Below are 22,880 nucleotides of genomic sequence, written 5' to 3' on the forward strand. Positions count from 1 at the left end.
AAATTAGTGCCTTAAAACAACACCCATTTATTATCTCATAGTTTCTGTGGGCCAGAAGTCTGGGCACAGAATTACTCAGCTGTGTTACCCACCTAGGGTGTCACAAGGCTGAAGTAAAAATGAAGGTGATGAAGTCAAATGAAGCCAAGATTCAGTCAGTGTCGGGAACCTGGGCTCTTACCTGGAGGCTTCCACCTTCATCCAGGTTGATGGCAGAATCCCATGCAGTTAAAGGACTGACGTCCCTGTGTCCTTGCTGGCTGTTGGCTGGGGTCATTCTCAGCTCCCAAAGGCTCCTTGCCTTCCTTGACTTGTGGCCTACTCCGTCTTCAGAGCTAGCAACCATACACTGAATCCTTCTTGTGCTTCTAATCTTTCTGCCTTCCTTTCTACTCTCCTTTTCTGCCTTTGAAGGATTTTTGTGATTACAGTGGACCCACCCATGTACAATACAGGATAGTTGCCCTATCTTGAAGTCAATGATTAGTAACCTCAGTTACATCTGCAAAGTCCCCTTTGCCATGTGATATAAAATATTTATGTGTGTGACACTAGAGAGAAAAAGGTCTTGTGGGCCAGATTTCTTACTACCATGGATATCTTTTTAAAAATTAATTATTTATTTATCATTTAAATTTTAGTTAACATACAGTGCAGATATTGGTTTCAGGAGTAGAATTCAGTGATTCATCACTTACATACAACACCCAGTGCTCATCCCAGCAAGTGCCCTCCTTAATACCCATTATCCATCTAGCTCATCTCCCACTCATCTCCCTCCATCAACCCTCAGTTCGTTCTCTATCATTAAGAGTCTCTTGTGGTTTGTTTCCCCTCTGTCCTCTTTTTCCCCCTTCCTATATGTTCATCTGTTTTGTTTCTTAAATTCCGCATAGAAGTGAAATCATATGGATTTGTCTTTGACTGACTTATTTCACTTCTCATAATACACTCTAGTTCCATCCACATTGTTGCAAATGGCAAGATTTCATTCTTTTTGATTGCCGAGTAATATTCCATCGTCTACATATACTGCATCTTCTTTTTTTTTTAATTTTTTTTTTTTAATGTTTATTTATTTTTGAGACAGAGAGAGACAGAGCATGAACGGGGGAGGGTCAGAGAGAGAGGGAGACACAGAATCCGAAACAGGCTCCAGGCTCTGAGCCGTCAGCACAGAGCCCGATGCAGGGCTCGAACCCACGGACCGTGAGATCATGACCTGAGCCGAAGTCGGACGCTTAACCGACTGAGCCACCCAGGCGCCTCTACTGCATCTTCTTTATCCACTCATCAGTTGATAGACATTTGTGTTCTCTCCATAGTTTGGCTATTGTTGATAATGCTGCTATAAATATAAACATTGGGGTGCATGTACCCCTTTGAATATGTATTTTTATCCTGTGGGTAAATAACTAATAGTGCAATTGCTGGGTTATAAGGTAGTTCTACTTTTAATTTTTTGAGGAACCCCCATATTATTCTCTCGAGTAGCTGCACCAGTGTACATTCCCATCAACAGTACAAGAAGGTTTCCTTTTCTCCACATCCTCCCTAATACCTGTTGTTTCTTGTGTTGTTCATTTTAGCCATTCTGATAGGTGTCAGGTGGACTCTCATCATGGTTTTGATTTGTATTTCTCTGATGATGAGCGATGTTGAACATCTTTTCATGTGTCTGTTGGCCCTCTGGATGTCTTCTTTTGAAAAGTGTCTTTTCATGCCTTCTGCCCATTTCTTCATGGGATTATTTGTTTTTGGGGTGTGGAGTTTGATAAGTTCTTTATAGATTTTGGAGACTAGCCCTTTATCCATACGTCATTTGCAAATATCTTCTCCCATTCTGTTGGTTGCCTTTTAGTTTCGTTGATTGTTTCCTTTGCTGTGCAGAGCTTTTTATCTTGAGGAAGTCCTAATAGTTCATTTTTGCTTTGGTGTACCTTGCCTCTGGTGATGTGTCTTGTGAGAAGCTGGTGTGGCCGAGGTCAAAGAGGTTGCTGCGAATGTTCTCCTCTAGGAGTTTGATGGTTTCCTGTCTTACATTTAGGTCTTTCATCCATTTTGAATTTATTTTTGTGTATGTTGTAAGAAAGTGGTCCAGTTTCATTCTTTTTCATGTCGCTGTCCAGTTTTCCCAGCACCATTTGCTGAAGAGACTGTTTTTTTTTCCATTGGAGATTCTTTCCTGCTTTGTTGAAAATTAGTTAACCATGTGTTTGTGGGTCAATTTCTGGGTTCTGTATTCTGTTACATTGATCAATGTATGTGTTTTTGTGCCAGTACCAAAACTGTCTTGATGATTACAGCTTTGTAATACAGCTTGAAGTCCAGAATTGTGATGCCTCCCATTTTGGTTTTCTTTTTCAACATTACTTTGGCTATTTGGGGTCTTTTGTAGTTCCATACAAATTTTAGGATTGCTTGTTCTAGCTCTGTGAAAAATGCACTAACTACCACAGGTATCCAGTAAGAATCTCAAGTGATCATTTTTGAGACTGACTCAAATGTGTTTCTCCACTTGGTTTTTCCACTTCAGCACCCATTGCTCAGTTCAGAAACCTAGGAATCATCCCCGATTCCTTTTATTTTCCTTACTTATCTCCCCCTCCCCCCGCCCCAGCCCCATCTCTAGGCAACTCTCATCTCAACCTCCAGAATATATTGTAAATCCTTCTGCTGTGTTTCATCCTGACTGCTGCCATGCTGGTGCAAGCAGTCTGAACAACTGTTTTAGCTCCTGATCCACCTCCTGCCTCCCTGCTTCTGCCCCTGCTGTAAATAGCAGCCAGAGGGATCTTTTCAAAACTGAAGTCAGACAGTATCACTTCCCTCTTTAAGATAAAATAAAACTCTCTACTGTAACCTACGAGGCCTTGTGTGACCTGGTGCCTTTTGTCTCTAATTTGGCTGTTTCCCTGGTCCACTGCCCTCCACCCTCTCTGGCCTTCTCTTTATTCCCGGAGCTGCCCAGTTTGTTACCCCAGCAGGCCTTTGTGTCTGTTCTGCTTGAGCACAAAGCCCCCAAAGCTTTGTGTGACCACCTCTTTCTCATTTTTACAGTTCAAATGTGACTTCCTCAGACATTTCAGCCTCTACCCCTGCCCTGACTACCCAATCTAAGTGGCTCTGTCCCCTCCCTTCGCTCCCATATTGCTCTCGTTCAGTGTCTTCATAGAACTTACATCCCTTGAATGTACCTTATACATTATTTACTTGTGTATATTTTTATTTGCCAATTGGAATGTGAACCCCACCTGGAGCCAGAGTATTATATATTACTGTTTCCCCGGTGTGGAACATATAGGTTCTTGGATGAGTGAATGAATGGTAGTTCTTTTTTTTTAATTATGAAAGTAATTATAGAAAGTACAGAATAGCTCACAATAAAATCGTATAATCTTTACCTTCCAAAGATAGCCACTTGTTCACATTTAGGAGAACATGACTCTTCCATACATGTAATATTTATATTCTGCATTTGCCCTTTTAGATAATGTGAGTAATCTTTATGACCTTAAATATTCTTCTACAACATGATTTTTAGCAGCCTTATGGCAGTCTATCATTTAGAAACATCGTAACTTAGTTGCTATTACTTTGCATTTAGTTTCCTTTTAAACATACACTCTTTTTTGGCATATTTTTGATGTTAGGAAAGTTCCAGAAGCATATCAGGTCAGAGACTATAGATATTTCAGGGAAAGTAGAATGTTCCTGTGAAAACTTTGGTAAGCTGAAATGGCATAAAGTGAAGAGTATCCCCCACTTTCCAGAAGTCTGAGTTACACCACTTTGCTTTTAGGAAAGTCCTACGTTAGTAACAGCTATTTTCATAAAAGTTAAAATCCTCTTCAGATTTTTCTGTTAGCATTAACAGGCACTAATGTAGGTCTTTCCTAAGCCAAGAGGCATAATGCAAACTTTCAGAAAGCAAGGAATTATCTGTGTTGCCAAATTGCCTTAGAGAATGGATACCGTTGAGCAGTTAATGTTCCCTAAGCAGAGTATGGGAGTGCCCATTTTGACAACTATTTGCCACCTTAAATAGGTAAGAAATCGTATATTGTTTTAATTTATATTTGTTGGATAACTAGTAAAGTTGAATGTTAGTATGTTCATTGTCCATTTCTGTTTCTTTTGAAAATTGCATGTTTCTCTTTTTCTATTCGAGTGTTGATCTCTGTCTTTCTCACATTTAATTGGTATTTATTTCAATAAATAGTATGAAGTAGGGATCTAATTTTATTGTCCCCTCCTCTGCAATAATTAAACAGTACTATTTATTGAATAACATTCCTTTCCATTACTGATTTCAGAGGCTACTTCATTACAAACTTAATTTAGTATTAGCATAATAAATATTCTAGTTCCAAAATAATTTTTCACTAATTAAAAATAATTAAAAAGGATTGTTATATTCAAGCATCATCTGTTTCATACATACATAATAAACTGGTTAGTGTTTAGCTGTTTGAGTGGAGTTTGAATGGAGTATTACTCTTTTTTCCTTTAAAGCATGATTGAGTACAAAAATAGGTAATCATTGTCCTCTTGTTGTCTACAACTACAGAGAACCTACCTGTTTTAAGCCCTTATCCATATCCAAAGTATTACTGTCTTCCTGAGGGTGATTGTCTTATTTGCAGTCAAAAGTAGGCAGGAAAAGAACCTCAGGCTCATTAAACTGGCCTTGGAGTCCTCAGGGACCATGTACACCATAGATATATTTTAAGTTATAGCAACGGCAGCACATTCAACAAGTCTTCATTATGATCCTTTGAAGACATATCTTTTATTTGGTTATGTTTCTCACATCTCACATTTTATCATACTTGCTAAAAATTGAAGCAACTATCTGGTTTAAAAAATGAAAGACTCCTTGAAAACGCAGCTGAAAAATGGAAAGCTTCTCTAGATAGTATTAAGATATTTTGAGGTCCTGCATAGTATGAGTTATTAAGTGCCATCAAGGCTATTCAGGAAGCATAAAGAATGTAATTACTATAAAAGCAGCTTGTTTACTTTTGTACTGTGTAAAGAGGGTGCAAATTGGGGTGGTAATGTCTGCATCATTTAATACTTGTTTTCTCTCAAAAGTGGCAAAAAGTCTCCAAATATATTCAGCATATGAACGCATCCCTTTTATATATTACTTTTGGCCTGAAAGGTAAATGCTGCTTTAATGGAACACTTCCTGTCAAAATACTGGAATACATGTTTGATGTACCATATTTCATTTGTTGCTTTTGCTGAAATGACCAAACAGTCCATGAGAACAGTGTTGCTAATTTCAGAAATATCTGTGTTCACTGTAGCTGTTGGAAGATTGATTTTATGGTAATGTTATCTTGTTTCAAAAGCAGCCCTTTCTACTGGGCTGTCTTTAGTTCTGTGCTCATTTTCAGAAAGAGGTTATTATTTATATTGTGGCTGCCTGCCCCAAACTTGAATATACAGGGCTCCGAGACAAGAATGGAAAGAAGGAAATGAGGGGAAAGAATGAAGGACGCCAGTGCAGAATGGGAAGGGTGCTTCATGAGACCCTTTCATGCTTATCATCATTTTTATCAAAATATAATTAGGAAAGGAAGGAAACACAATATATATGTATACGTAAGTTAGTAATTTGGGGGTGGTTGAATAGTTAGAATGAGGCTGTTATCTATGTGCCCACTCTGCCTTCATTATCAAACACAGGAGGGAATGGGCCAGGCCCACAACTGAGGGGGACAGAAAATGTTGTAAACGTTGTCGGTACTAAAGAAAGAGTAGATACCTTTTCAAGGATTAAAAGTGGAAACTGTGCAAACTAACTTGTTCAAAGTTGTGCAACAGAATATGGATAGGAGTTGAGCCATCTTGTTTGTTTCTGACATCTCTCCTTGTCTTTGTAATAAAATGAAGATGTATTTGTTTGAGGTAGAATAACGAATAGCGAAAATATGTTCTTATCCTAAAAATAAAATCACTGTGGTATTATGGCGGTTCTTAAAGATTTTTAAGAGTCTCTCAAAATTCAAGAAGCAGTTTGTGTTCCGTCTCCTCCATATTATGAAAGGGATGGAACAAACATGAAGCATTTTGAAGCAAGATTTTAATTCTGCTCAAAATCTTGGTGACTATTTTAGATTTGGGGTATGTGTATGACTTTTGGAGTATAAATACTGTTGTTTTCAAAGGTATGTGTTATGAAATCACAGTTGTACCCTTTATCCTCCTGAGAAAACATTCTCCTGAGTTGTATATCTCAGTAGCGGATTTCCTGAAATGCCTATTTTTGCTTTTTAGATGCTGATAGACAAGATTCCATTAATCTCTTCCTGGGAGTTTTTCATCCCACTGAAGGGAAACCTCATCTCTGGGAACTCCCAACAGATTTTTACTTGCATCATAAAAATACGATGAGACTTTTACCAACAAGAAGAAGGTATTTTTCGTCCTAGTATTTTATGTAAACTCAGATTTGATGTTACTTTGAATATAAGATACTTTCATTTTTGAGAAATAATCACATAGGCTAAAGTAGTCAGTCTTACTACATGTTTGCCATGAGGAATTCAGTATTGTTGGTGTCCTGATGGTAGTTTTGGGAACTTGTCATTAATAATTGGTGGTTTGCATTTTTCGTAAGATAGAAAGTTTCAGAACTTCATCATTGAATGTAAGTTGTAGTTCCACTAAAGCAAACTATCAACATTATTTCCGAGTGCTTCCTACAGATGGGGAACTCTGAAGAACCCTCACATGTGGGGAGTCAATCTTTGGTTTTCAAGTGAACATCACTTTGGAATTCCAGAGTTCGAATGTTCCAGTGCTCTTCCCTTCAGGAAGCATAACCAGCTCTTGGGTGATTCTGGTGAAGACAGGAAACCAGAATAGTGACTCTAGTGACAGATACTACTCTCATCACCCCTTTTACTCAGGGCTTTCTAGATTCATTAGCCATTTTGGGTTATTTTGATGACAGTTAAATTGATACTAATATTCTCAAAAGAAATGAAGTGTTTACCTGATGTGTTTTGATAGGACACTGTGTGGTGTGGCCTCAGGGTCAGGTTGACTCTCTGTCATCATGTGACCTACGATTAGTTATTTAACTTCTCCCAGTCTCATTTTCCTCATCTGCAAATGTAAATGATGGGACATACCTCACAGAGTCATTGTGAGGGTTTAATGAGAAGACTGTTTAGTGGTTGTGATTGAGGCGTCATGTACTAATATAGTCCATTTTGCCACATGAGCAAGACAATTCACACATATGAGGTTGGAGACTGGTGCGTTCTGCTCAGGGGCCTACAATATCAAGTTCTCTCATCATGCCTTTCTCTTACAGCATCGGTTCAATATAGCTCTTACTTTGTGCAACAGTGCCTCCCAAACACTACAGGGGTCACTGCCAGTCTGTCTGTGTGACCAGACCACAAACAACTGGTGAATTAGCAAGTGCTGATGTTGCAGTTATTACCAAATTCTGTGTTGCTTCAGGAATGTTTAAAATATTAGGGATGTGTCAGAATTTCTGTTTCCCAGATTTGTTCCTGTAAGTGCATATTAGTGGAATAACCAACGTATTATTTGAGCTTACTTTCCCTATAAATGAAGCATTAAATTTACTATTAATAAATGATTGCCTCTGAATTTTTGCTGATAAACAAAAAATTTGGAACTAATTGTGTTGATTTGGTGAGAGATGAGTGTAAATACCTGTATTTAGCTTTGGTGACGCAATTCACTATGGGTATATGTGGGTGATTTTCCGAATTTTATATTACCTTCAAGTATTAAAGCTTTTTTTAAAGATTTTTTAAATATTGTATTTAGTTTTGAGAGAGAGAGAGAGACAGAGCACGAGCACAGGGAGGGGGAGAGAGAGAGAGGGAGAAACAGAATCTGAAGCAGGCTCCAGGCTCCAAGCTGTTAGCACAGAGCCCAATGCGGGACTCAAACTCATGAACTGTGAGATCATGATCTGAGCCGAAGTCTGACGCTTAACCAACTGAGCCACCAGGCACCCCAAGTATTAAAGCTCTTTTTAAAAAATATTTATTTATTTTTGAGAGAGAGGGAGCACAAGAGGGTGACAGAGAGAGAGGAAGTCACAGAATCTGAAGCAGGCTCCAGGCTCCCAGCTATCAGTGCATAGCCCGACAGAGGGCTTGAACCCACAAACCTGAGAGATCATGGATGAGCCAGAGTCAGATGCTTACCGCTGACTGAGCCACCCAGGGGCCCCTCCAGTATTAAAGCGATTAACATACAACTTGGGAACAACCAACACTCAATTTTCTCCTGCAGAAATTAGCTAGTGTATAACAAGTGCACCTTAAACGACTTGCTCACCTCGAGTTACATAACTGATCACTAAGACAGACAGTGGTGGAGCTTATTTATGGCAACAAAGGAAGCTGCTGTTATATCCCCATTTTCTATTAAAAAAAAAAAAGGAAACTGAGGTTGCAGAGAGAATGGAGAGAAATGTGTCTTGACTGAGGTATTTAGCTAGTTAGATGATTCAGCAAGAATCATCTGCAAGCTTGCCACTGAAAATAAAGTTTTATCACAGTAGATAACATGCCTCTCTCCGTTCGTTTGGTCTCCTGTTTTTGTGTTGTTGGGTTTTTTTTTTTCCTCCAGAATGTCAAAATTCCAAAAATCAGGTAATGTTGTCAACAGTAAATACTGCTCAAAAACAGTACTTACAAAGTGTGTAAGGTAAATTTCACTGTTTTATTTTGGACTTTCTGTTGTCACCCACCTATACTGGTTATTTTGGTGACAGTTAAGTCAGTATCATAACTCTCAGATAAAAGGAACAGTTTAGCCGGAAGCAGTCAACTGGGTGAGAGTGTGGACTTCAGGGTCGGGTGGGGCCGATTTAGAATTTCTGCAAATGTGCGACCTTAGACCTCTTCCTTAAACTCTGGAAACCCTTTCTGCTCATCTGTCAAATGGAGGTGACCATGCACAACTCACAGGGTCATTCTGAGGGTTCGATGTGTGAGAACTCTTTGGTACTAGGTCTGACACAGAATAAACACGATTCTGAAGCTCTCAGGCTCAGGAGAGATGGCCTCCAGTTAAAACCTGTGATTGTGGGCAAGTTACATAACCGGTCTAAGACTCCGTTGCCATTATGAGTGAAATAGAGATAATAGCACTGTCCTAACTTGTACATGTTTCTGAGCATCAGATGAAGTAATATAAATGCTTAGCACATAAATCAAATAGGTGTTAGTACTGTTACTGTTCTTTAAAGGAGATTACATTCCCTAGTTGTAACATTTACTAAAAAGCAGGATGACCATAAAATCTGGAAACTTAGATAATAATATTTTATCACTTATGATAATATAATATCAATAAAAACTTTATATGTATTTGCTTGTGTTTCCAAACTTGGTGACTATCCTATATTTTACACTGTGTTTACCAATGAATTATTCTGATATATTTTTATTGAATGATAAGGGAAGGGAAAGTAAACCTAGCTCTGACTAGAGTTCATCCAAATCAGGTTCTCTTGAGGTAACTACTTCTGTTATTCAAAGGGCTCACTTTCATTGATCTGCCTACAACCACTAAATGAAACTTTGTTCTGCATTAGGTTAATAGGAGATACATCATCTAAGATGTTATTTATTGAATCAGTGTTTATCATGTCACCAAGATGTTTTTAGATATTAAACATTAATCACTTCATTGACTCAGAGTTGAGAGATTGCCCGGCTCTAGTCACTGTCTGATATGTGAGCTCCCTTGGTGTCTTCCCAGGAGAGGTCATCTGGCCTGTGCTTGACTAGTCCTGGTTTGTTATCTGGGATGTGTCTGGTTGAGGGGGCAGTTCTTTTCAGACATTTTTTTCTTCTATCACGCTGAGATCTGCTTCTCTGTAACTTTACCTACTAATCTAGTTCAGCCCCCTGAGACCTTAAGAACACGATTTCTCTATCCACTTTATAGTCTTTTAAAAACCTGAAGTTCACACCTTCTCAATATCTCTTCTTCTCCAGATTAAATAACCCCATTGTCTTCAGAATGCTCTCCTCTTATGGATTCCAGTCAACATCAATATTCTTTTTCTTTTTATTTTTTTTTAATGTTTTTATTTATTTTTGAGGCAGAGAGAGAGCATGAGCAGGAGAGGGGCAGAGAGAGAGGGAGACACAGAATCTGAAGCAGGCTCCAGGCTCTGAGCTGTCAGCACAGAGCCCGACGCGGGGCTCAAACTCACAGACTGTGAGATCATGACCTGAGCCGAAGTCGGACGCTCAACTGATTGAGCCACCCAGGCGCCCCAATATTCTTTTTAAATTGTGGTACCCAAACCTGGGTTCAGTAATGGTCAGAGTTTGATCTGATTTGTGCCAAATATTGTGGGACCATTGGAGCCATTGCTCCTCTTGTCTTGGATACTCTGTTTATTATCAAGTCTAAGATTGCATTAGCTGTTTTCAGCAATGCCATCATAATGTTGATTCTCTGAGCTTCCTATCTGTTAGAACTCCCAAGTGTCTTTAACATATCCTGATATCGTGCCTTATCTGTACCATTCTTGTATGCTCATTTGAGCATTCTTGGTCTTCTGTGCTTTGCCTGCTTCCAAAAAGGGGGGTTAAACGTGTATCCTTTTTATTAAGCATTACCTGTAGCTTTGTAGCTTCTTCAGATTTAATCAGCTGGCCATCTTGATCCTGATAAAAATAGTTGATGAAAAATGTTGAGTAGAATAAGGTAGATGGCAGAACTGTATGGGGCACCACCAGACAACTCCTTGTACCTTAACCTGATTTTTGGTAGGACTTATTTAAATGGCTGTGACTTAATCTATTGTCATCATTTAACTGTACTGTCCTCCTGCCCACATTTCTCTATCTTGTTCACAAAGATTGATTGCTGAAGTCCATATATATATATATATATATATATATATATATATATTAATTCACAGAGCTCCCAAGTTAGCTAGGGGAATTAAAAAAGAGTCTTTTTTTAGTCCCCCTCACCTTCCTATGTGAGCCTGTGGAATTGAGTACTCAATTCTAGGGACTGAAAAAGAGCAGAGCAACTGGCATATTAGGTATTTTATGCAAAGGAAGAAGTGGCACCAACTTGCAGTCTCCTGTCTTCTGAGCCCTGGTCCCAAAGCAGGTTCTACCTTGCTGCAGGACTCTTCCTCTGAATAAATGTACTTGGAGGTGGAGGTAACAGAGATCCTCCCTGTCCTGGGCTGAGTCCTCTCAGATGCTCTCATCTTCCATTTGTGTCAGCTCTTCTTCCCTGGGGCAGGTGTTTCTCATGGGCTTCTGTGCTGAGAGCTACCTAGAGGAGCTGGACTTTTCAAAATCCAAAATACTTCTCAAAAGTATTAAGTTACTTTTATCTTGCTTAGGGAATTACAGTTTAATAATATTCAGAAAAAAATCTATGGCCTGTTTCAAGTTGCTAAAACAGGACTGTCTCTTAATTCTTTTCCTCCACGTGGTATGTTCTGAGTTTAAACATATTCTTTATAATGTTTACTGCTTTATCTTAGATAAGCTAATTGTGAGCATCATTCTTTAGGCAATTTCTTATATACTAGCTGATACCTTCTTTATTTTCCTCCTCTGTGAAGATCAAGTGATTACAAAATGGAATTTACACCTGTGTACACATGCATGTGCATGCATGCGCGTGCACACACACACCTTAATTAATCCATGCTTTCTCATTCTTCTGATCTGATAGTCTGATTCTCCTATGAGAAAAGAAAAGAAAATGAGATTAGATTGGTGTGGTTTGGATGTGGAGTCATAGAAGTTATCCTTTTATCCTTTTAGGTTATTCACATCTCCGTTTAATACTTGATTCTGTTATCTTGCTGAAATTGACATCACATTCTTTGATGTATAGTTTTTGTAATCTATTACCCTCTCACTTTTGAGCATCAAGACTACATTTGCTCATTTTTAGTATAAGTTCCGTTCTTCACTCTTCTTGAAAAGATTATTGATCCCATCTGTAGACCAGGACACTTGAATGCTCTTAAGAGATGCTCCACTGCTTCCTTCCATCTCTTGGGCTATACATGCTTCTCTCTTCTCTCGTTTTTCTCTTTCCAGCATGAAACTTACCATGTCTGTTGAAGATAGAAACAATGCTGGAATTAAGTAGCTTTACTTTTCTCTGTCATTATTTTCAACGTGGCATTTCTAAGACACAGAATGGTGTTTGACACAGTAGGTGCTTACTAAATGTTGAAAATAAATGTGAATTATCTGCAAGCAGCAGGCATAACTCTTTTTTGTTCTTTTCATGTTCAAAAACCTTGCTGTTCAAAAAGCAGCCTGAGGACCACCCCTTCTGGAATCACTGGGAACTTGTCATCAATGCAGAATCTCAGGCACTGCCTACTGAATCAGAATCTGTCTTTTAACAGAATCTCCTTAAGTGTTCGTGTGTGCACTGATTTTTTTTTTTTTTGCTTTTTATTTTTGTTTTTTTTTAATATAATTTGTTATCAAATTGGCTTCCATACAACACCCAGTGCTCATCCCAACAAGTGCCCTCCTCAATGCCCATCATCCACTTTCTCCTCTTTCCCACCCCCCATGAACCCTCAGTTTGTTCTCTGTATTTAAGAGTCTGTTATGGTTTGCCTCTCTCCCTCTCTGTAACTTTTTTTTTCCCCTTCCACTCCCGCATGGTCTTCTGTTAAGTTTCTCAGGATCTGCATATGAGTGAAAACATATGGTATCTGTCTTTCTCTGCCTGGCTTATTTCACTTAGCATAATACCCTCCAGTTCCATCCACGTTGCTGCAAATGGCAGGATTCCATTCTTTCTCATTGCCAAGTAGTATTCCATTGTATATATAAACTACATCTTCTTTATCCATTCATCAATTGATGGACATTTAGGCTCTTTCCATAATTTGGCTATTGTTGAAAACGCTGCTATAAACATTGGGATACATGTGCCCCTGTGCATCAGCACTCCTGTATCCCCTCGGTAAATTCCTAGCAGTGCTATTGCTGGGTCATAGGGTAGTTCTATTTTTAATTTTTTGAGGAATCTCCACACTGTTTTCCTGAGGAGCTGCACCAGTTTGCATTCCCACAGTGCAAGAGGGTTCCCGTTTCTCCACATTCTCGTCAGTATCTGTAGTCTTCTGATTTGTTCATTTTAGCCACTCTGACTGGTGTGAGGTGGTATCTCATTGTGGCTTTGATTTGTATTTCCCTGATGAGGATTGACATTGAGCAACTTTTCGTGTGTCTGTTGGCCATCTGGATGTCTTCTTTAGAAAAGTATCTATTCATGTCTTCCGCCCATTTCTTCACTGGATTATTTGTTTTTCGGGTGTGGAGTTTGGTGAGTTCTTTATAGATTTTGGATACTAGCCCTTCATCTGATATGTCATTTGCAAATATCTCTTCCCATTCCATTGGTTGCCTTTTAGTTTTGTTGATTGTCTTCTTTGCAGTGCAGAAGCTTTTTATCTTGATGAGATCCCAATAGTTCATTTTTGCTTTTAATTCTCTTGCGTTTGGAGATGTGTCAAGTAAGAAATTGCTGCAACTGAGGTCAGAGAAGTTGTTGCCTGCTTTCTCCCGTAGAATTTTGATGATTTCCTGTCTCACATTCAGGTCCCTTCATCCATTTTGAGTTTATTTTTGTGTATGGTGTAAGAAAGTGGTCTAGTTTCATTCTTCTGCATGTTGCTGTCCAGTTCTCCCAGTCCTATTTGCTAAAGAGATTGTCTTATTTCCACTGGATACTCTTTCCTGCTTTGTCAAAGATTAGTTGGTCTTGTATTTGTGGGTCCAATTCTGGGTTCTCTTTTCTATTCCATTGGTCTGTGTGTCTGTTTTTGTATGCTCTGAATTTTGAGAAGCACTATTCTAAAGCATAACTTCAGTCTCAAGCAAAACTTGAAGAGCCTTTCCTGTTATCATCTCACTTTCTGCCCCCCCCCCCCAGTTCATTAGGCATATGTTCCTTTTTTCCATTATCCTTGGTTATATATTCTGCTTGCCATCTCTAGGAAAGTTCTTTCTGTTGCCTATTTCATTTAAATACCCCTATTCTTCATAATTGGGATTATTCAAGGTTATAATGTCAGCATTTTATTTTTAGAAAGCTTTCATTTATTTAAACTTATCTTTTTAGCATTTTTGGTCATAGGCTTTTTTTTAATAAATGTTTTGAAAATCTGTGTTTTTTTAATAATATATTTTGATATACTGTTTCACATTACTCTCCTTCCTAGTGCTCATGAACTTTGATATAGCATTTTCCCCCTGAAGACCCAATTTATCAGAATTTGATTATCAGAACATATCCAATGTTCAGAGAGAGGGCAGTTCAGGGTTTTGTTGTTGTTGTTGTTGTTTTCAGATTCTCTGCTCACAGTAGATGAGTCTTCTGGCAGAAATCCAGATGATTGAAATTCCCTACCTTCCTCTAACTGGCCTCTGTAATCAAGTAGTGAATATTTATAGTTAAAGATTAACAGGGCCTATACTGTTTTCTAAGGGAACTTGTTCTTCAGGACTGTCCATTCACTTAATGATTTTGGTTAACTGTTGTAATTAACTATACACAGACCCATACATGCAGAGCAGAGTGGAAGAAGTAATCTAATTCTCAGATAACCATGTGTAAGAGTCTTGGCTGTAGAACTTGGGTCAAGGTCCTGCTGCTCACTGGCTTGCAGAGTAATGCAGGCAACAATCTGGGGAGAAGTAAACAGCAGCTCCTAGAGTCTGGCTTGGTATACCCAAATCTTTTTTAGCTAACAGTAATTAAGTAACATCAGAGCACTTGACTCTCAGATGTGTTCATGGAATTTTTGTACATCAATGACATAGCTGAAATAAGAAGTTTGGGAAAGCAGTAGCCATGTTGGAGACCTACTATGCCCCAAGCTTTACAAACATGTTTTAAAAAGAAAAAAAAAAACTAACCTTAAAGTAGGAGGCAGCATCTTACTATAGACCTTCAACTCCTTTTATCCAATGAATTGTAGAAAACCAGTGTTTACAATTGGTTCACCTTATTCTTTTATTTATTTTTTTTTAAATTTTATAGTTACACTTACTGGTGGACACCAGAGGTAATAAAACATTTACCGCTGCCTTATGATGAAGGTAGGTACACTGTTTCTCTTTTAGTTTTTATATAGTTTTTATACCAACGTATTCTGGAAATATTTCTAAATGAACTTGAAGCATTAAATTATTTGCATATAATATTTCATTAAAAAGAAATTAGTGACTACTCGGTTTTATGTTGCTGTTGTTATAGGGGATTGTTAACATCTTAGATGACTTCCAGGGATTGTGTTATATTTCTTTTATTGTGTTTTACAGTTGTTAAGTATGTTCCTTAAATGTTTAATGGATATAATATATTAGTTTACCATTTTAAACTAGTACTTATTATGTTTCTAAATATTTGGGGGTAATGGGAAGGAAGTAAAGACCCATTCATAAGGAAAAATAAAAACTTTTCCTGTGTCTAAACAGTGAAAAAATATACAGATATGTATATAAAATTACATTTTAGTCACTAAAGTTTAAATTTCATTTCGTATATTTGTCAGAAAGGCAAGAAATTTTTTTTATTAAATGAATAACCTCGAATGTACAATGCGTTCAAATGATGTTTCCATCATTTTTCCAGTCTGGAACATTCCAGTTGAGGATTCCATCTAGTCATGGTTAGGCATTCCAACTTTGATGGTAAAGGCCATGAACTAAGAAGATTGCAAATGATTTTTAGCCTTTAATAAATTATTAATTAATTTTTAAAAAGTATTTGTAACCTTGAAATTCTGGGAAAAATCATAATTCCTATTGCTAAGAAGATTTGTTGTTCCAGGAGAAAGGAAAGAACTATAGCAGTCTAACCTTGGCCTTAAACAAGATTTGAAATATAAATATGAAGGAAAATTTACTGAAATAGCTGCACAATTTATATCTAGAAGGCAGAGGGTATTTATTTCAAAGCAAAACAGAATTCAAAGAGCTGAGTTGTTTGATTTCTGAAATAGCTCCCACCCTGACTTCCAGAGGCCTTCCTGCCCCCTTGGAGCTTATCACACTCGGCTCTGCACTGTATATTCTGTGCACATAGCTCATCTCTTTGTCAAGTGTCTGAGTGCTAGAGGCCGGAGCTGAACCTCATTGGCTAGATGTAATCTAAAGACTTTAAGAGTAAAGTCTTTATCTCTCTTAGTTATCTGTGCCGCGAACTTAAAGAAGTTGATAGTGAAGAAATTCCACAAATATGAAGAAGAGATTGACATCCACAACGAGTTCTTTCGGCCATACGAACTGAGTAGTTTTGATGATACCTTTTGCTTGGCTATGACAAGTTCAGCACGGTATGTTGTGAATGCTCTGATACTGTAAAGATTTGGGAACTTTAGTTTTCCTAGTTTATATAGATAAGCCTTGCTTTGTCATAAGTCCATTCTGCAAGGCTGCTAGCAGGGATTGTACAGCCTCTGAATACCCCCCCTGTGATGAGTAGCCCACTACTTTAGGAGATAGTCCCTTCTAGTGTTAGATAACTGGAGTTAATTTCTTCCCTTTAGTAGGTTGAAATCTGCCTCCCATTGGTCCTAGTTTGTCATTTGGAGTAAACTCACTTTTTAAAATTGAACAGAAACTGAGAGCCAGCATAAATTAGTAGAATAAAGCATAGTCTTTGGTACTAGAAAAGCAAGGGTGTGAATTGTAGATCAGCCACTGCCTACCTGTGTGACCTTGAGAAAATTATCCAACTTATCTGAGTCTCAGCTTCTTCTTTTATGTAGATAGGGGCATGTGTATCACACACATATATACACGTACATGCCAAATGCCTTAATGGGGTGACCAACCTAGGTGGGTGACTAATAAATGGTGGCTATCATTATTTTATTATTCTTATTAAGAATAGGACAAGTCTAGTTCCTCTTCTGTATGACAGCCCTCCAGATATTTGAAGAAGCAGTATTAATTTTTTTAGGGTAAATATCCTTCATTCTTTTCATAATTCACATGACATTGTTTTCAGACTCTTCATCTTGGTATGTCACTTTTGAATATGCTTCATTTTTCTGTGTCTCTGTTAGAGTTTTGTGGGATCTTTAGAAAAGTGATGGGACTAGAGTAAGAAAATTAGGCAAAGCAAATAACTTCTTGATTATCATTTTTTATAATAAAGTTTACATTTGTGTATTTTACATTTTCTTCCAATGTGATATATGTATGCCTAGACTTAATGTACATGTAGAAACATATCCTATGGTTTTGTTTCCTAGAAACCACTCCATATTTTGCTTTAGTTTCCAATGGAAAGTTGAGAATATTTACTTGGTTGATTTTGAGTGAAACTTATTAAAAGTTTAGAAGTTTTAACTGTGAGGTCATTGTCATTTCCAGAATATTTCAACTCAGCAAAGGATGAATGATGTTATGCATATGTGTATATATTGTATAGTTGATTATTTACTTGCATGAGTTATGTTCTATAAAGTTCCTGTAATAACTGAATTAGAGAATACTGAATCATTGCAATTCAGGTTTAGGTTCCTGGCAAACCTCTGGTCACAACATTTTCATTAACCAGTCAATACATAACCATGTTGTATGGTTCTGTTTAAAGATGCCTTACTTAAGGTATATTGTTGATTCATTAACATTGAACTCACAGCAAAGAGCACTATAACTCCTACCTGAACAAAGCTTCTCCAACACACGTATTTTCTTTCCAACACACAGCTTTCTTGTGCTTAGAAACACTAGAGAGCTTCAGCACTATGCTTGGGGTCATTTGGGACAACAAGGTCACCACCAAACAGCACAAAAAGGTGCAAAACATGGCAGTACATAGACTGTAAAAAGGACACTTGTTTATAGCATGACAGCTATAAACAAGGCAGAGTGCCGCCTTGTTCTCCATCAGCTGGGAACATGAGCATTGGGTTACTCTAATTTTCCAGTGTTCTGGGCATGCACATGTCCACAAGTGATCACAAAAGCTCTGAGTATTGGTTTTGGGGTTATGAATAAACTTGAGTGAGCAAGCAAATTCTCAAATAAGGAGTCCACAAATAATGAGGATCGACTATATATGTTCAAAAATAAAGAAAAATTAAACCACTTACAATTTTGAAAAAAATATTTATTGAGAGAGAGAGAGAGAGAGAGAGAGTGCTCGGGGGAGGGGGGGCAGAGAGAGAGGGAGAGAGAGAATCCCAAGCTGGCTCCACACTGTCAGTGCAGAGCCCGGCGTGGGACTCAGTCTCACAACTGTGAGATCGTGATTGGAGCCGAGATCAAGAGTTGGACACTTAACTGACTGAGCCACCCAGGTGGCCCTAAACCACTTACATTTTTTTTCAAATGTTTATTGATTTATTTTGAGAGAGAGAGTGTGTGTGTCTATACCTGCGCACACATGAGCCAGGGAGGGAGAAAGACAGGGAGACAGAGAGAGAGAGAGAGAGAGAGAGAGAGAGAGAGAGAATCGCAAGCAGGCTCCGTTCTATAAGTGCAGAGCCCGACGCGGAGCTCAATCTCATGAAGCATGAGATCATGACCTGAGCGGAAATCCAGAGTCAGATGCTTAACTGACTGAGCCACCCAGGTGCCCCTAAACCACTTATATATTTAAAACAATATTTACAAACTGTCAAATAGGCATTTTGGGTCAAATTCAATATTATTTTGTTTTCCTTCCAAAAATGTAATGGCTGCACTTGGAGCAGAATCCTTGCTGGAGCCCTAAGTCTCATCAGCATGAATCATGCACCTCTTGCCTTTTTGGCTTCTCTGAGGAGTTTGGTCCGGTTTCAGCAGTAATGGTGAGGTAGGCCTTGCACAGTGCCAGAGTAGCTTCAGCTTATCTTAGGGCGTGGCGAACAAAAAGTTTCTATTTCAAGTGTTCCAATAGTGTTTTAATGAATTAACCCCAGCCTAATGAGGTAGATGCTGATACTCGAATGGATACTGCTGTGGTTTTGAACATTATGTCGGCATCCCTAGGTGGTATAGTGTAATAAAAACATTGTCCATAAAACTGAGTGGCTTAGTGTTTTGCCATGGGTTTTTATGAGTTTAATTTTACCTCAAAAGTAATTGTGATGTATAAACAAAGTGTATACATCTTAGCAGTAATTTAGATATCAACTCTGTTCCAGTAGAGAAAAATCTTAAATTCAAAACCATTGGGTCCCATAATCATGAAGAAAATTCACAGTGAAGACTGATAACATTGAAGTTACCTGGTGCCATTAATTCATGGGATTTTATGGCCTTTTGATCACCTGAGCTCCCCTGAACATTTGGCTCAGAATATATGTAGCTCTGAGGGCTAAGAAGGAATAGTGTAAGAATGTGAATTGAATGGAAACCAGGATGGACAGTGATTCATATGGAATTTCTTTCCCCTCTCTCCAGTGACTTTATGCCTAAGACCGTTGGCATTGATCCAAGTCCATTTACAGTGCGTAAACCAGATGAAACAGGAAAATCGGTATTGGGGTAAGATTTGCATATAGGATGAAATTTTAAAGATTCATGTAAAATAATATGGCACTTGCAGTATAATTTACACCAAAAAGAATAACTTTAAGTCACATCGTTTGGAGCACATTCCATTTATTGCATCTCTACAGGTAGTTTATTCATAGCACTGGGATTACTAAAGAATTCAACATTGAAAGAATTTGTAGGAGTTTCAGCAACATGGTGCATTTTATTATTTTAAATTAGGAATATCACAGGTGGCATAGGCACAGGTAACAGATATTATGTGTTATGTCCTATAAATAACTCAGTGTCCTCTGTTTCCCACGACATAAAATACTTAGGTAAAAATTTCTATTCGTTTTCTTGTATTTTTGTTGGCATCCCAAGGAACCATTAAAGCAAATATGTTCAGGTAGAGAAATTAATACATATTCTGTGTATTACTGTACCATTGTTCTGGGGAAGACTATTTATTTACATCTTCATGCTTAGAAACTGGAGTGAAATGTGATGTGTTCTAGCATAAGAATCTGTTACTACTGCCACTGACCTTAATAACCCCAGTGATAAGATTTTTTCTAGACTCTGACCAGAAACCCTGGCCAGACTGTAGATACTGAGTCCTAATTGTATTTGGGAGTGTGAATGGGATCCTGGTTGGATTTTAGCTACGTGTGGTTTATGCAGTGGGATATATATTACTACTTCCTGATACACCATTTCTGTGGCTTAAATATGTGGTCTTAAATTGCTGTATGCTAAGCCTTAGACCAGAAACTAAGGAATTTAAAAGAAATGTCCTCAGGAGTCAGGATTCAAGAAGTTCCTGGAACAAATACGTAAATGACCAGCTACATTACTGCATAGCACAGAAATACCATTGACTTTTAATTTTTACTTGGCAGAAAGTCAGAAACTAGTTTATTTTCTATAACATGTAACCCATGGTCAGATAGTATTTCCTTTTCTTTTCCTAAAACATTTCCAAATATTACAATATTTTAAGTCTTTTGTAGAGTATTTTTTGAAGAGTGAAATATTAAGTATTTTTCATTAAACCCAAAAATATTACAATAAAATATTATCTGAGTTAAAAAAAATAGTATTCTTACCACTCTCATGTTTGGAACTGAAAGTAAATACTTTCATAATTCTGAGTTTTTTGGGGTTTTTTTTCCATCTACTCCCTACTATTAGAAGGAATGTCTAGCAAATATAGTTATTTACTAACAATACAAATACTAAAATTTAGTTTGTGTTCATCAGTTGCTCATTACTATGGTACAAATCATCGGCTGGTGCTATGATTGATAAAAATCATATAAGGGAAGGAAATTTACATGGATTTGGCTATTGACCTTTTCTTGAAGCTTTTACAGGTTACAGATAACATTACTAATATCCCAAACTTATGGTTTTCTATTATTGTACCACAAATTTTGAAAGTGTTGGTTTCAGTTACCAAAGGAAGGCACAGTAACCAAGTGGTGAGAAGACTTTTCTGCACTGGTTTACACCCACTTACTGGTTTATTTTCTGAATTTATAACAGGGCTTAACTTCATAGAAGGTCAGTACATGTACATGGTAAAATGCTAAGGTTTTCTCTTAATCACAACTTGAATCCAAAAACTGGTTTTTCACAGCCATTTTCTTGTGCTTCTCTAGCACTAGGATTTTGGACAGTCATGCATAGTGAGTGTCAAAGGATCGATTTAAAGATGCTTTATGTCAATATTCATCTTTTTAAAGGAACAAAAGCAATAGAGAAGAAGCTGTATTACAGCGGAAAACAGCAGCCAGTGCCCCGCCTCCCCCCAGCGAGGAGGCTGTGTCCAGCAGCTCTGAGGATGACTCTGGGACCGACCGGGAAGAAGAGGGCTCTGTGTCTCAGCGCTCCACTCCAGTGAAGATGACCGACACGGGAGACAGTACCAAAGTGACTGAGGTGTGCAAGAGATGAGCTTGTGTGGTCCGGCATTAGGCTCTAGAGAATGATCTCTAAAATTCTACTTTCTGTTAAAAGACTTAGAGTCAGAAAAGGCCACATGCACACCATTCTAATATGTGGTGTTTGAGGCACTTCCAGAGATGAATATTTTTTTTTGTTATTATTGAAGTATAGTTGACATACAATATTTATTAACTTTAGGTATACAATATAATTTCACAATTCTGTGCATTATGCAGTGTTCACCATGGTAAGTGTAGTCACCATCTGTAACCATACGACAATATTATTGACTGTATTCCCTGTGCTGTACTTTTCATCTCTGTGAGTTATTTGTTTTATAACTGGAAGTTTGTATCCCTTAATCTCCTTTACTATTTCTCATGTATTTCTATTACTCATGCCCCTACACCTTCTCCTCTGGCAAGCACCAGTTTGTTTTCTGTATTTGAGTCTGTTTCTGTTTACTTGTTTGTTAGATTCCACATGTAAATGAAATCATGTTATTTCTCTTTCTCTGTCTGACATATTTCACTTTGTATAATACCCTTGAAATCCATCCATGTTGTTGAAAATGCCAGAAATCTCATTCTGATATTCCACTGTGTGTGTGTGTGTGTGTGTGTGTGTGTGTACATACATATACATACTACATCTTTCATATCCATATATCTATTGATGGACACTTAGGTTGCTTCCTATCTTGGCTATTGTAAATAATACTGCAGTAAACATAGGAGTGCATATATATCTTTTGAATTTGAATTGTTTTGGGGTTTTTATTAGGTAAATATTCAGTAGTGGAATTACTGTATCATATGGCATTTCTATTTTTGATTTTTTTAGGAACTCCATACTGTACAATTTACATTCCCACCAGCAGGGTATGATGATTCCCTTTTCTCCACATCCTCACCAACACTTGTTATTTCTTGTCTTTTTGTTACTAGCCATTCTGACTGGTGTGAGGTGATATTATGGTTTAGGTATGCATTTCCCTGATGCTGAGTGATGAGTGACGTTGAGCATCTTTTCATGTGTCTGTTGGCCATCTGGATGTCTTCTTTAGAAGAATGTCTATTAAGGTCCTCTGCTCATCTTTTAATTGACTCGTTTGTTTTTTGGGTGTTGTAGATGTTCTTTACATATTTTGGATATTAACCTGTTATTGGATATATCTTCTCTTATTCAGCAGGTTGCCTTTTCATTTTGTTGATGGTTTCTTTTGCTGTGCAAAAGGTTTTTATTTTGGTGGAGTCCCAATAGTCTATTTCTGCTTTTGTTTCTCTTGTCTGAGGGGACCTATCCATAAATATGTTGCTAAGGCTGATGCCTAAGAGATTACTGCCTGTGTTTTCTTTTAGGAGTTTTATGCTTTCAGGTCTCACATTTTGGTAATTAAGGGATGAATACATTTAGCATAGG

At 37.8% G+C, this 22,880-nt stretch overlaps 1 protein-coding gene across 6 annotated transcripts in view; it reads left to right on the forward strand.

The window, feature by feature from the left end:
* The window catches only part of FIG4 (FIG4 phosphoinositide 5-phosphatase), a 131,951-nt gene that overhangs the window by 60,999 nt on the left and 48,072 nt on the right, over positions 1–22,880 (forward strand). For 5 of the 6 annotated variants that reach the window (XM_049654157.1, XM_049654153.1, XM_049654158.1 and 2 more), the window contains 5 exons: positions 6,289–6,427; positions 15,073–15,131; positions 16,222–16,369; positions 19,434–19,517; positions 21,257–21,452. In XM_049654157.1, coding sequence (XP_049510114.1) covers positions 6,289–6,427; positions 15,073–15,131; positions 16,222–16,369; positions 19,434–19,517; positions 21,257–21,452 — 626 coding nt within the window. The remainder of the gene's footprint in view (positions 1–6,288; positions 6,428–15,072; positions 15,132–16,221; positions 16,370–19,433; positions 19,518–21,256; positions 21,453–22,880) is intronic. The other variant, XM_049654156.1, reaches the window with a different exon arrangement.

This window comes from Panthera uncia (genome assembly GCF_023721935.1).
Source record: "Panthera uncia isolate 11264 chromosome B2 unlocalized genomic scaffold, Puncia_PCG_1.0 HiC_scaffold_24, whole genome shotgun sequence".
NCBI classification, from domain to species: Eukaryota; Metazoa; Chordata; class Mammalia; order Carnivora; family Felidae; genus Panthera; species Panthera uncia.